This window comes from Pygocentrus nattereri, chromosome 29, assembly GCF_015220715.1.
Source record: "Pygocentrus nattereri isolate fPygNat1 chromosome 29, fPygNat1.pri, whole genome shotgun sequence".
NCBI lineage: Eukaryota > Metazoa > Chordata > Actinopteri > Characiformes > Serrasalmidae > Pygocentrus > Pygocentrus nattereri.
This window is the reverse complement of record NC_051239.1, coordinates 5145290-5158490: the sequence shown is the minus strand read 5'-3', so window position 1 is coordinate 5158490 and position 13201 is coordinate 5145290. Positions and strand designations below refer to the sequence as shown.

Genomic DNA, 13201 nt, shown 5'->3' with positions numbered 1-13201 from the left:
ATCTGAAATGTGTTTTGCAGGACAGTCCAGAGGCTTGAGGAGCTGGCACTCCTCCCACAGAAGCTTCAGGCACTCATGCCCCCTGCAATGCACTGACCATCTGGTGTATAGTCTGTGCTAAGATGGCCAAACTTTTGTTAAATAACTAGGCACCAGAAAGAAGCAGTTGGTCGGCTCACCATGACAAAAAAACCACAATGTAATATTGAGTGGTTGGTTGTTTTGCATGTCAATCAAACGGCCCTTTCCTGTCAAAGTTGGCGGTTGATTCGGACGAGTCTGTTCTTGGGATGGGTCTGTTCTTATTTCATTGAAAAGTAGCTGTGTTGATCAAATTTGGGAATGTTCAGATAAGGTGTTTTCAAACTTTTGACAGGCAGTGCACAAATTTGTTCTGCTCGTTCTCTCTCGACCTTGCTCATTGTAGCCACTCCACCAGCAGATGTGTGACACGCCTGGGGCATTTACCGGGGCACATGCTGGGATGTGCTGTGTAAATCTCAGTCCCTCAAATGATTAGTAAATGTCCCTCTCAGCAATTTGTAGGAGCAAAAGGAGCTTTTCATCCCTCCAACTTCAGCCACTAGTGAAGAAGGAGACATGAGGAGAGGAAGCTGGATGGAATGGGGCAATCAGTGAGTGGATTGCTCTTGAGCGTAAGGTCAAAAAGTGCTTCATCAGTAATTAGCATAGTATTTAAAAGGCATGTAGAGCAGAAGGGTCCAGCACTTTTGTCATGCTTTGAGCAGCCGGCTGGGCGACGGCTCTGGCTGGAGGTGTGACGCCCAGCTGAGCTGCAGCAGCATAAGAAATAGGAAAAGAAACAGACAATGAGCAATGACTCTCGAGCAAATATGAATAACATCTATTACTTTCGGGTACGCTCTTCAAAATAAAGGTTCCTGTGTGGTTCTTGGCTGTAAGGTTCTAGCTAAAACCTTCAGTTTGCCTAGAACCTTTTATATTATCTCGAAGGTTATTCACTGGAAGAAGTTTGAGTTTAGTCTGTGTTGAAGCCACAGTTATCCATGGACAGGAGTCCAAGAGAGAATGATTGTCCTTGCGTTGTCTGGTGGATGAGGCCCTCACTCTCCCCCAGCATTCAGGGCAATTCTAGCCAACATAGGTGTCTGTTAGCTAACATAATGGGCAGTTGGTGTTGAGTGTTGAGCTGCCAAGGCTGATTTATACTCCCATAATGTAAAAAAAAAAAAAATAGGTCCATTTAATATGGTGTAACCATCATTGTCCACGTACTTCTGTGACTCCTTTATGTTGGACGTTAAGCAAGACATCCATTAAAGGGCAGTTCAGAAGTTTCTGACAGCAACAGAAATGGCGATGGTGGAGGAGTTCACAGTAATGTACCTACTATAGAAGACATGCAAGAGGCAGCATTATAGACAAAGGTGGTCTGTGTGGTCATTAAATACTTTGTGACATGGGCAGAGAATTCTTTTCACTTATATTACCAATGAGAGAAACTCATTGGCAATGTAAGGGGGCAGTTGTGGGCTGGAGGTTAGGGAACCAGCCTCGCGACCGGAAGGTCGCCGGCTTGATCCTCTGAGTTGATAGTCTGTGTCTCAGGTGTCCTTGAGCAAGACACCTAACCCCCAACTGCTCCCCGGGCGCTGTGGATAGGGCTGCCCACCGCTCCGGGCACGTGTGCTCACTGCCCCCTAGTGTGTGTGTCCTCACTAGTGTGTATGTGGTGTTTCACCTCATGGATGGGTTAAATGCGGAGGTGGAATTTCCCCACTGTGCGACTAATAAGGGTCACTTAATCATGTCTCACTTGAACTATTGGCTACACTGCCCCCACGATTTCCGGTGGTACCGCTCTGTTTCGCTGGTGTTTGTGAGCTTTCAGAAAACAAAATGTGCACCAAGATGGATGAAATCAAAGCAAAGTACGGACATAAGGCTCCATCCGTATCCATATCCATATTTAACATCAGGCGTAAATGAGTCTTCAGCTGTCATTTGAAAACATGAAGCAGAAGAAGCCTGTGCTATCCTTCACATTCTCTAGCTTTGTGTGATGAGAAGACCTAGTGGGAACTGGCCACAACTAATCCCAACACCCAACAGATAAGGACTGAACAGCAATATGGGCTGTCCAGGGGTCCCCGCGGACCACCAAATTAGGGAACCAGTGGTTGTTCTATAGGTCAAATCAGCAGTACATCACAACAGCAAAGAACTTACAGAAAGTCTGTTCTTCTCTGGTCACTAACTTTATCAATTTGTGTGGCTCATTCTTGTCTTGTGAACTGGCATCAGCCACACATTCTTCTTTGCACTCACTGAACAAAAACACTTGTTTTGTGGGTGCTAGTTTGAATGGTAATAGCATTAGCGGCTTGTTTCACCTTATATCAAACTCTCTTCAAAGTAAATCAAAAACATTCCATTAACACATCAGTGTACCATCCTTGTTTACATTCTGGTGCTCTTATTGGTGGTATAATAGTGCTCGGCAACTTCATCTTCATCTGGAAAGGTAAAGAATTGTCATTAGCTGCAAGTGTTGCCAAAGGCAGACGATCCCTCAGTGGGATTAATTCTACTTGTAGCAGTAACATAGCCAGAGAATTTGTAAAGAGGAGAATTCCCGCTCTGCAATGTCTTCCAGGTTTCTTAAACGCTAGAGGGCGCTCCCGAGCAAGTCCAAAATGAATAGGTTGATATGTAGCATTTGAGCAAAATCGCAGTTTATAAATGCTTAAATATTTAATGTGAAAGAATTCGTTAATTTCCTGAACACAAAACAGCATAAAACATTTTAACACTGCTGTTATATTTTTAAGAGCTTTTAAACTCGAGTTATAGGAGTTTAAAACGGTGCCTCATGTATGACCATGATGTCTGTGAGCACGAGCAGCCAATGAGCTGCTCCGCTCACCAATCAATCATCACGCTCTAGCAGTACAGCCCGGCTCCTTGTACCCAAAAAAAACGAGATTTCTTTGCCTTTTTTAGTGAAATACATCCTTCTACTTTCTAAAATTAAAGAAACGTTCTGGGAAAGTGATTAGAAACTATTTTAACTTTTCATTTTTAGCCGTTAAGCTCCATTTACTCCCATTCATTGGGGACTCGCTTGCAGGCACCCCTTTGCTGTTTAGCTGCCCTGTTTTTGATATAACGGGGGGAATAGGAAGCGGCCAAGCTCCTCATAAACCGGCTCTGAAATAGCTTCAAGCACAACCAGATTTTACTGTTATTGCCTGTGTTTTGTCTGTTATGCTTGTGTTTACTGTAAATTAAGCCCTGAATTGAAGCTTCAGAACCAACAGGAGGCAAATTATCCACCAGGACGAATGGCCAACGATTATGTTTGCAAACTTTCTGATTCAGTCTATGGAATTTCTATGACGTTAACCCAAAAAACCCAGGTACCCCAAAAGAGAAGTCTGGACTGTGTTGGACTGAGGCCATCCAGGAGTGGATCCAGGTGCTTTTGTCATTCTACCATCACTGGTAGAATATATACAGTACACTTTACATATGAGTATAAAAGCCTCCCCTGAAAATCCTCCCATCTTGTACAGACATCATATTTCCATATTAATATCATCATGATTTTTCAAGGATAAGACCATGACCAGGACTTTTGCAAACATTCCTTAGAAGATAAAGATTACAAATTACAAAGATTAGGGTTACAAATGACCATGAGTTATATTCCTTTTATGGCTGATTGCATCCAATTTAGAGGGAAGCGATATCATAACGCAGTTTAAAGATAAAACTGCTCTGAAAGGTCCACTTTTAATGTTAAAGAAGGCATTTTATTGCACTCATAACAGCTCTCCATAGTGTGTGTGTGTGTGTGTGTGTGTGTGTGTGTGTGCGCACATCGGCCTCCTCATGACTGCCAGACTCATCATCGGGACTCATCAGTCTCCTCAGCACTTTCTGACTGAGGAGAGATCAATGTTTGTGCTGGAGGTTCTGCTGCTAAGGATATGATGGCCTTCAGCAGCTAGTAGCATTAACAGCAGAAGAGATTTTCCTCAATAAATGTCATCGCTAGCTGTTCTTGGAACAGTTCTGGACTTCACTTTAAGTGGTCTTATTCAGGGAGGTGATTGTTAAGGCTAATCCTAGATGAGCTTGAAGAAGCAGAATAGAGGAGGGTTTACTGTTCAGGGAAAGTCTTCATATATCCTGCATCTGTGAGCCAGTACACCCTAGAGTCTTTTTCCAGCTTCTATAGGTGGTGTGCCAACTTATGTATCTGCTTATCCCCGAAGTAAGACCTAAAAGTTTCAAAGACATAGCAAAGTTTTTGGTTGGGTTTTTGTTCGTTTCTTTCCAGCTCTGGAAAATGAGCTTGTGGGAAGATATAAGAAATGTGTTACACGTGCTAAGTCGGTTTATTGAAGTTTGTCTGTTAATCTTTCTCATAAGCCACAGTCGAGGTCAGAGCCCAGCACATGGCTCTCATAGGCATATCAGTGATACAGAGTCAAGAAATGGGTAACAAAGGTCAAGCTAGTAGACTAAGGTCAAGCTAGTAGACTAAGGTCAAGCTAGTAGACTAATCTAGAAATATAGTAAACAAGTTAATGCAGGAGTATTGATGAGCTTAGAGACGTACCAAGGACTGTATGCTTGAATCAAATGGTCCTTGTCAGTTTGTAAGGTCAGAAAATGGCCATGTCACCAAAATTGTAACCTTCAGGATTTTTTTTCTGCATTCAGTTGTTCATCAGCAACTGGTAACAGCTATTTTGTTTATGTGGTATCACAGTATATTCTGACTGGTGAAACATTACAACTCAGAAAAACAGATAAATAGAGTTTTCCTATGTACCTCTTTTCAACATTTTTAGCCATTCCAGTCCAATTACTTTAAAATTCATGACAGGGATCATCCAAAGTCACCAAGCAGGCGTAACAAGACACAGGAGAACGTAATGATGAAGAGAAGGTACCCACAAGCTAGAAGGTACCATGTTCCCAGGAGAGGGATTCAGTGACATCTAACCCTGTTCTGAGCAAATCTCCTTACATTTTTTCTTCTCTCTTATGTCAGTTACAGATAGCCGGATCCTGGAGAGCCTTCAGCGTTACTCCTCCGCCCCCACTTACCTGCCTGTCAGCTACCAGCTGCTCAACACCGAGTCATCCTTTTTCCTCAAGGAGGCCACGCAGGACTTCATGCGCAACTCCAGCCTCCTCGCCAGAACCGAACCTTTCTTCATCCACCAGGCCAGGAGACCTCCAATCATCAATGCCAGCTATGGTACACTCTTTGTGGAGCAACTTGTACCTCTGGAGCTCCTTCAGACCCCTGGCACCTTTGTGGCCTCCTCCACCCTCTTCACCTTCAACTGGAAGGTGCAGACTTTTGTCCTCACAGAGAAGATCTACCTGGACAAACCCAAGGTTCAGGTACTTTTCTACATAGCTGGGAGGGACTGGGATGACTATAGCACTGTGGACAAGTTGCCTTGTGTGCGAATGTTTGCCTTCCATGAGACACAAGAAGTTCGTGGCAGCTGCAGGCTTCGGAGTGAGCTGGGCATTTGTGTTGCTGAGCTGGAGCCTCTTCCTGGTTGGTTTGCGCCTCCTAGCGTGGTCCCAGGACGCCAAAGAGGCACGGATTTGTCCAAAGGGACTCCTGTGGAGCTTTACTACTCCCTTCACTCAGTGGAAAGCAGTGAGTGCCTTGGCGAGGAATCTGGAGTCAGGAATTCTGCCCGATTAGAACAAGAAGATATGTTTGGATCTGCCACATCTACACCCATGCGGAGGATCGGAAGCGTGAGGTTGTTCCGGACACCAGCTGTCCCGGAATTGTCAGAGCATCGGCTGGACGGGAATTTTGCAGTGCTCGTGCCATCAGCGCCGGTCCGGCCGAGGGATAGTGTGTCGGCTTACGTGGCTGCTTCACCCTATTCACCTGTGGAAATGTTCACTCTGAGGTAGGGCTGCCAGTTTTCTCAGCAAAGTTCTTTGCAGGTTTTTCTCCTCCAAGCTCTTGCAAATGGGATAATTGAAAAATTGTTTGAGATTCTTAGATGTTCATGTCATCGCAGATCATTTGAGACACTCAGGCAGTTTATATTGAAGATGATGGCAGGGTTCTCATGTTTAAACCCTCAGGGCCTGGTTTCACAGCTTAAGCCTAAAACTAGATACATTTTTCAGTGATGAAATTCTCTGGTCAGTGCAATTGCATTCAAGCAGAGGCTGATAAAGTGCCTCTTAAAGTTTTTGTGGATGAACTTTAGTTGATGGACTTTTGAAAAAAGGTTTATGGAAAGATATTGGCATCATTTCTAGACCTTATCTTATTTGACTGGTTCACTCCATCACAGATAATTTGAAGCAACTTTTGGTGCAGTAGAAGCTGGTGTGCCTGAGCTTTTCCCAGAATAAGATTTTATTGCTGGTCTGCCAGAATCGTTACATATTGTTTTCAGATCAGTGGACAGACCTTTCTGTCCTCCGTTTTCTGATGACTCTTGTTAGCTCTCACTGCTTGAACTCCCTCACTTCAGTTTATTTTCACTTTGTGGTTGCTTGACTTAGCACAGCTTTTTTTTTTATTTACCTTGGCGGGCAGAGAAGCATTTTCATCTCCGAGGGAAAATATCACTGAGCCTCGCTGAGTCGGTGGGCACTAATTAGAATTTGCAGATGCAGCTAAGTGATTTAGGTAATTAACACACAATGCAAATGAGGATGTCATCAATTAGAATGCGCCTCCATTAGCGTAATGACTGTGAGTTCCTCCGATCGTAATCACGGCGGGTGAGAACATTTATAAACCATAAGAGATGCGACGTGACAAGAGGTCAAGCCAATTTGTCAGCCCTTGTAAAGGGAAAGGAGCTAATGTGCAATGATGTAGTAGAAGGAGATGCTAGCATGCTAATGAAAATGAAAGCAGACTGCAATGACTAACGAGCTGATGAGACCTCCGACTCAGGGCAAGTGCTGAGCTTGCGGCGCATTGTTGTGCATCACTTATAGGAAAGTTTGCTTTTCAGGAGTGATGGCTGGAAGCTGGTGACCAATGAGAATGTCTTCTTGCTGCTTTTTTCAGCTCTTTGAGATAAAAGGGCAACACGTTATTTTAAGGAACACATATTGGAAGTTTGAATATTGGTTCAATAAAGCCCAATTTGGATACTTCTATATCTACTATACTTCTATATACACTGTGCATTAAGGTGTGTGACCTGGATTAGTGCGGAATTGGAGGTCTGTCATATGGTTATCATTAATAATGTACAAAACATTTTATAAGGACTTTGTCATGTGTATCGATTTAGGGATCACCTAAATTGACATCTTATTGGTGTATAATTGCAAACCTTTTACTCCTGTTAGTTCTTGTTAGGGGCAGTCGTGGGCTGAAGGTTAGGGAACCAGCCTTGTGACTGGCAGGTTGCCGGTTCAATGCCCTCAACTGTATGTGAGTGAAGGGCCCTTGAGCAAGGCACCTATCCCCCAGTTGCTCCCCTAGCACTGTGGATAGGGCTGCCCACCACTCCGGGCAAGTGTGCTCACTGCCCCCTAGTGTGTGTGTTCACATGGATGGGTTAAATGCGGAGGTCTAATTCCTCTGTGTGCAAAGACAATTGGCTAATGGTTCTGGTCAATTCATGCTACATATTCTCATGTAGAGTTACAGTTTTCACACATTAGAGGTGCCAATCGGTGGCGTAGTGGGTAGCACCGTTGCCTCACAGCAAGAAGGGCCTGGGTTCGATTCCCCGGCCTTTCTATGTGGAGTTTGCATGTTCTCCCTGTGGGGGCTTCCTCCCACTCCAAAGACATGCGGTTAGGCCAATTGGATATGCTACATTGCCCCTAGTTGTGAGTGTGGGTGTGAATGTGTATGTCCAGGGTGTATCCTGCCTTCTGCCCGATGACAGCTGGGAGAGGCTCCAGCACCCCCCCAACCCTCCAACCAAACCGTGAGGGACAAGCATCTTAGAAAATGTGTGTGTGAAATATTCATTACAACAGCACATTCATTAAATCAGCATATTACTGCTATACCACAGTCCCATTTAGTGGTATAGTAATATCTTGAAATGAACTTAATTATTAATTAATCATTTTGGCCACCAAAAGCCATGATATGGTCTTTCTTTTAGAATACCCTTTGCGTTCTCAATAAGAGTAATACAAGAACGTTAATAGACCCAAATATGTGTTCCCTAAAATAAAATATTATGAAATAAAGACATCAGAACTGCTTCAGTATTTCTCAAATGCCTCTTATTGTGGTTCATTGATGTGTGGCGTATTCTTCTGGGAGTAATTTCTTGGTCTAAATCCACGCAGCTGTTTTAATGGCATGGATAAATTCATCATTGTATATTTAAAGGCCCATATCTTCACATTTTTTCCACTTATAACAGTTCAGTCGTTCGTATAACAATCATAAATCTTTTTTACGCTTTACAACCTTTAGCGCTTAGCCTGTTTTTGCTGCTGTGCCTTTAAATACAACAGTGTGCTTTAAACAACAAAATAACTAGACATACTCACACTACAGCCGGACTGGCTGTTGTAAGCATTTTTAAGAACTTGGTGTACATCTCAGAACTGCTAGAAGCCTGTTTCATTCAGTAGTAACACAGTCAGGGGGAGGGTTCAGAACAAACATGGTGATTAGGACCAATCACAGTCAGAAGGAAGTCTCTGAACAGAGGACGCCATAAATGGGTCCCATCACAGTCAGAGGGAGGTCTCAGAATGAATTACATGATGATTAGGACTGATAACAGTCAGGGTGAGGTCTCTGAAAACATGTGGTTATTAGGACAAATCGCTGACTGGGGTGGGCTCATAACAAAATGGATTGTTAGAACCAATCACACTCAGGGGAAGGTCTTAGGAAAAAAAAATATGTGGTGATTAGAACCAATCACAGTCAAGGGGTGGGCTCAGAATGAATATAGCAGTGATTAGGACCAATCACCATTAGGGGGAGGTCTCTAAATGAATATAGCTGTGATTATGACCAATCACAGTCAAGGGGAGGTCTGTAAATGAATATAGCAGTGATTAGGACCAATCACCATTAGGGGGAGGTCTCTAAATGAATATAGCTGTGATTATGACCAATCACAGTCAGAGTCCTTATAACTTATAACTTATAACTTATAACTTCTGTGTGAATGGGCGGGGCTAAAGTGCTCTAGGCCGAATTGGCAGATATCAGTTAATAAACCAGTTTTTGTGACATTATAAAACAATAAATTCAAAACAAACTGTTTTTCCAGCTCAACTCATATATGGACTGTATAGACTGATGAGGGATCATTTGGTTTTGTTTAAAAAAGTGAGGAAAATAAAGTTTAATACCTTTTTGTTTGGTTAATTTGGTTAATGACTGCATGGTGTGTTTCTTCTTTCGCGAACAATATCTTGATCCAAAGCTTCTGTTTCGACGGCGTGGATAAGTTCATCAGGCTTTGTAGGTCTTAGCGGTCATTGTGTATGCGGGAAAAAAGGAGGAAATACATTTTTGGACGTCATCCAAAGCCTCCTTATGATCTCCAACCCCACAGCTGAGAGATGTAGATAGGACCAGAGCTGTAACAGATGCTGCCAGGTATGTGTGTTTGTTTGGTCTAAAAAGCCCTTGTGACCAGCAGGGAAACGACTCTGATATTTTCGAGTACAACATAATTATAGTTGGCTGCATTACTGGCTTTCTAAAGACCATCCTGCCGCATTTCTGTCCACACGAGCGAAAGATCTATGCAGATTACAACAGCTTTAAAGACGGTCTTTAAAAGCCTTCCACTGAGACACTCCCGTCAATTTGTGCAAGTCCAAGTCAATTTATGTAAGACTCCAAGTCAAATATCAAGTCTTTTGGGGCTTGGGGGTGGCGTGGGGGGCAAGTCTCAAGTGCTTCATCACGAATTTGATTCAAGCCTGCAGATTCCTGTGGCGGTGAGAGGGCTGTTATCTGGAATCGATGCATTCCAGTTGACGTGTAATGATGAAATATGATGCATTAAATGATATATTAACTCATGAACTGGTATTTAATGATGAAGTATTATACATTAAATGCAGGGAAAATGGGTGCTAGCAGGATTAGTAATTTCACTTTGTAGATCTATAGACCTGCGGACAAGACGCTTGAATTATACCAGCAAGGCTGCTGGATCCAATTAATCAAGCTTTATTATGGTTCAGCACAAGATACTGACGAAATAATGACAGTGCAATATGCAAAAGAGCCTCTGTCCAGTCACTGAATCTTTAGTGGAATGCTGTGGGCAGCATGACTAATCACAGATGCTTCTGTGGATATTTTAACATGTCGAGGTAGAAGGGGGTGGTGCTGAAGTCTGTCCCATCAGTCATCGGGCAGAAGGCAGGAAACACCCCGGACAGTTTGCGAGTCCATCACAGGGCAGACGCACAGACATGTCCATTCACACTCACACCCAGGGGCAATTTAGCATCGCCAATTGGCCTGACTCCACAGAGAAAGGGCCCCCACAATTGAACCCTGGCCCTTCTAGCTACCCACTGTGCCACCATGCCACCCAAATTAATATACTGCAATACAGATCTAGCAATGCAATCGAATCATGACTAGGCCTTCATTTTGGGCCCTAAATGCCAGAACTCAGTCGGACAAACAAGAAAGAAGCACCTCTTTTTGTGAGCGTCTCTTTTGATATTTATAGTATATCAAAATATTATAACATTGAACATTTTGGGGTGTTCTAGATTGAACACAGACATTTGAAACTTGTGGAAAACATTGGGTCTCACTCACCAACTCTTCCTTTCCAAAGAAATGTCTTCTTAAAACCTACTAAAGACCAACACTCACCAGTGTTTTCTTAGTAGGGGTTTGTTCCCAAGTTCTTAACAGAATCTACCCACATTCAAGAGCATAACGGTGTGAACAGTTCTGCGGTTTAAGTACACGTCATGAGTCTGACTTAGACCTTTTTCTTAGGACCTTCCTCAAGAACACATTTAAGAAAAAACGTAACCTTTTGACTTTGTGGCAGCGACTCAGTAAAGAGTTTCTCTAACCAACTAACTGAAACCTGCTTAGACTGCGGCTCGTATTTCTAGATCTTCCAGAAGGACTAGAGTGACGTTTTTTCTCATTGGTCCCACCCACTGAAAATCAAAACATACCTGCCTGTTAGGTCCCAATTGTTGGTGGTTGATCAAACATGTTCTCCAGATCAGATCCTGAAGTCCTAACCAATGAGAGAGCTTGCCTGGCTGTATCTACTAATCCTGATGGTTGATTGGATGATTTTCTGTTCTATCTTAACCAAATTTGCTCAAAACTTGGCTTTATTTGAACAATGTAATAAGAGAATTTACCACCCAGTTTAACCCCTTGAAATCCCCGACTTGATTTAGTAACTACAGGGACTTCAATGCAAACTGGCTGAACTATTCTTAGGATTGTGTCATAAAACTTTGGGCCTGGCCTTTTTGAGCGGGTTAAATGCAGCAAACATGATAGTAGACCTTCAAGTAGGCCTTTTGATTTTTGGGAACTGAAGAATACCTGCCTATACTTTTGCATTCCCAGGCATTAGGTCTTCTCTGAAAGTCGCTTGAAAATAATATGATATTTTGTCCAGGCAAATCTAAAGTAAACAAACTCATACAGACCAAACAGATACATGTACAGATATTCAGACCACTCAACTATTATTTTAACACTATAGCTTGTGAAGAAACATAAGGAATTTTCCCATAAAGATAAACAGAACACAAATGAAGCAACGTTTAATGAAATCAGGCCTCCTGTACTTCGGTTTAAAGCTAAACTATTATGCCAAAACATCTTCTATTCAGAATTCAAAAGCTTTTATGCTTAAAAAGCACTTGCTTAAGTAGTAATAGTAAGAGGACTGTGAGCTATTCTGGTTGTTATACAGGGAGATTCACTCAAAAGAGACCCCAAATATTCTGCAATACTAGGCTAGGCTGAAGCAATCTGAACGAAACGCCATGCAGTGTGATCCTCAGTCCATGTTAAATGAGGTTTCCAGGCAATTGCATTTGTTTACCCACTATTCTCCCCAAATATAATCGATTCCAGTTCCACCTGCTAGTTAGGACTCCCCCAATAACATGATGCTGTTAACGCTAGGAGGGTGAAGGCAACACAGGCTTCCTCCGAGACCTGTGAAACCAGTCCTGCAAGATTTTTGGATTGAGATGGGATTAATGGTCCGGTCATTCCCAGTTTCTGTACCATCTTCTAAATAACACTCTTTGAGGGTATGTCACGAACCCTATATTTTGGGGGCAGTCGTGGGCTGGAAGTTAGGGATCTGACTCTGTGACCGGAAGGTCGCCGTTTCGATCCCCAGAGCCGGCAGTCCATGACTGAGGTGTCCTTGGGCAAGACACCTAACCCCCAACTGCTCCCCGGGTGCCGTGGATAGGGCTGCCCACTGCTCCAGGCAAGTGTGCTCACTGCCCCCTAGTGTGTGTGTGTTCACTAGTGTGTATGTGGTGTTTCACTTCACGTATGGGTTAAATGCGGAGGTGGAATTTCCCCGTTTGTGGGATTAATTCACTTAACTTCTCCCTAAATTCACTCTGACGTCGCTTAAGCAAATTGTTGACCCAACAGGTTCACTCCATGAAGACGCGCATGAAGATGCTCAATACTGTGCACCACCATCCTGATGGGAAGGCGAGTGACTGAGTGAAGGGGTACGGGGGATATGCGCCCAGAAGGGGTTAAACATCATGACGGCTGTCCAGCGCCTACTTCATCACTTCACGCAGGGGCATCTGAGGTTGTTCGAAGCTCCATATGCCGAGGAGCACGTTGCACGTGTTTGGTTCAGATTGGTTCATCCTAGAGAGAGTTATTACAGGATATCCGGGGCCTCTTTCGAGTGAATCTCCCTGTAGTTATATCACTTCGATGAACAGTTTCTGTTCTGTTCTAGTCCTGAACAGAGTTTAAACACAACCAGCCCCTTCACCTTTTCTGAAAGGTTATCATGTCATGACTGGTTTGCTCCAGATTGAAAGTACATCATGTTTGTGGGGATATTTTAGAAAATTGAGTATTTCTCCAGGCCAGATTTAGGAGAAATGACACGTTTGTGCAGAAAGCAGTGGAGTAAAATGTAAGGCCTTTTACTTTGATAGTGGAGCCTCAGGGAGTGGAAATACACTCCTTCAAAATATGGTTCTTTAACCC

The 13201-nt window shown here is 43.3% G+C and overlaps 1 protein-coding gene across 1 annotated transcript in view; it reads left to right on the top strand.

Annotated features, from left to right (window-relative positions):
- The window catches only part of si:dkeyp-14d3.1 (transmembrane protein 132C), a 361378-nt gene that overhangs the window by 120523 nt on the left and 227654 nt on the right, over positions 1–13201 (top strand). Inside the window, exon 2 of the mRNA XM_037536000.1 lies at positions 5048–5939. Within this exon, the coding sequence (XP_037391897.1) occupies positions 5048–5939 (892 nt within the window). The remainder of the gene's footprint in view (positions 1–5047; positions 5940–13201) is intronic.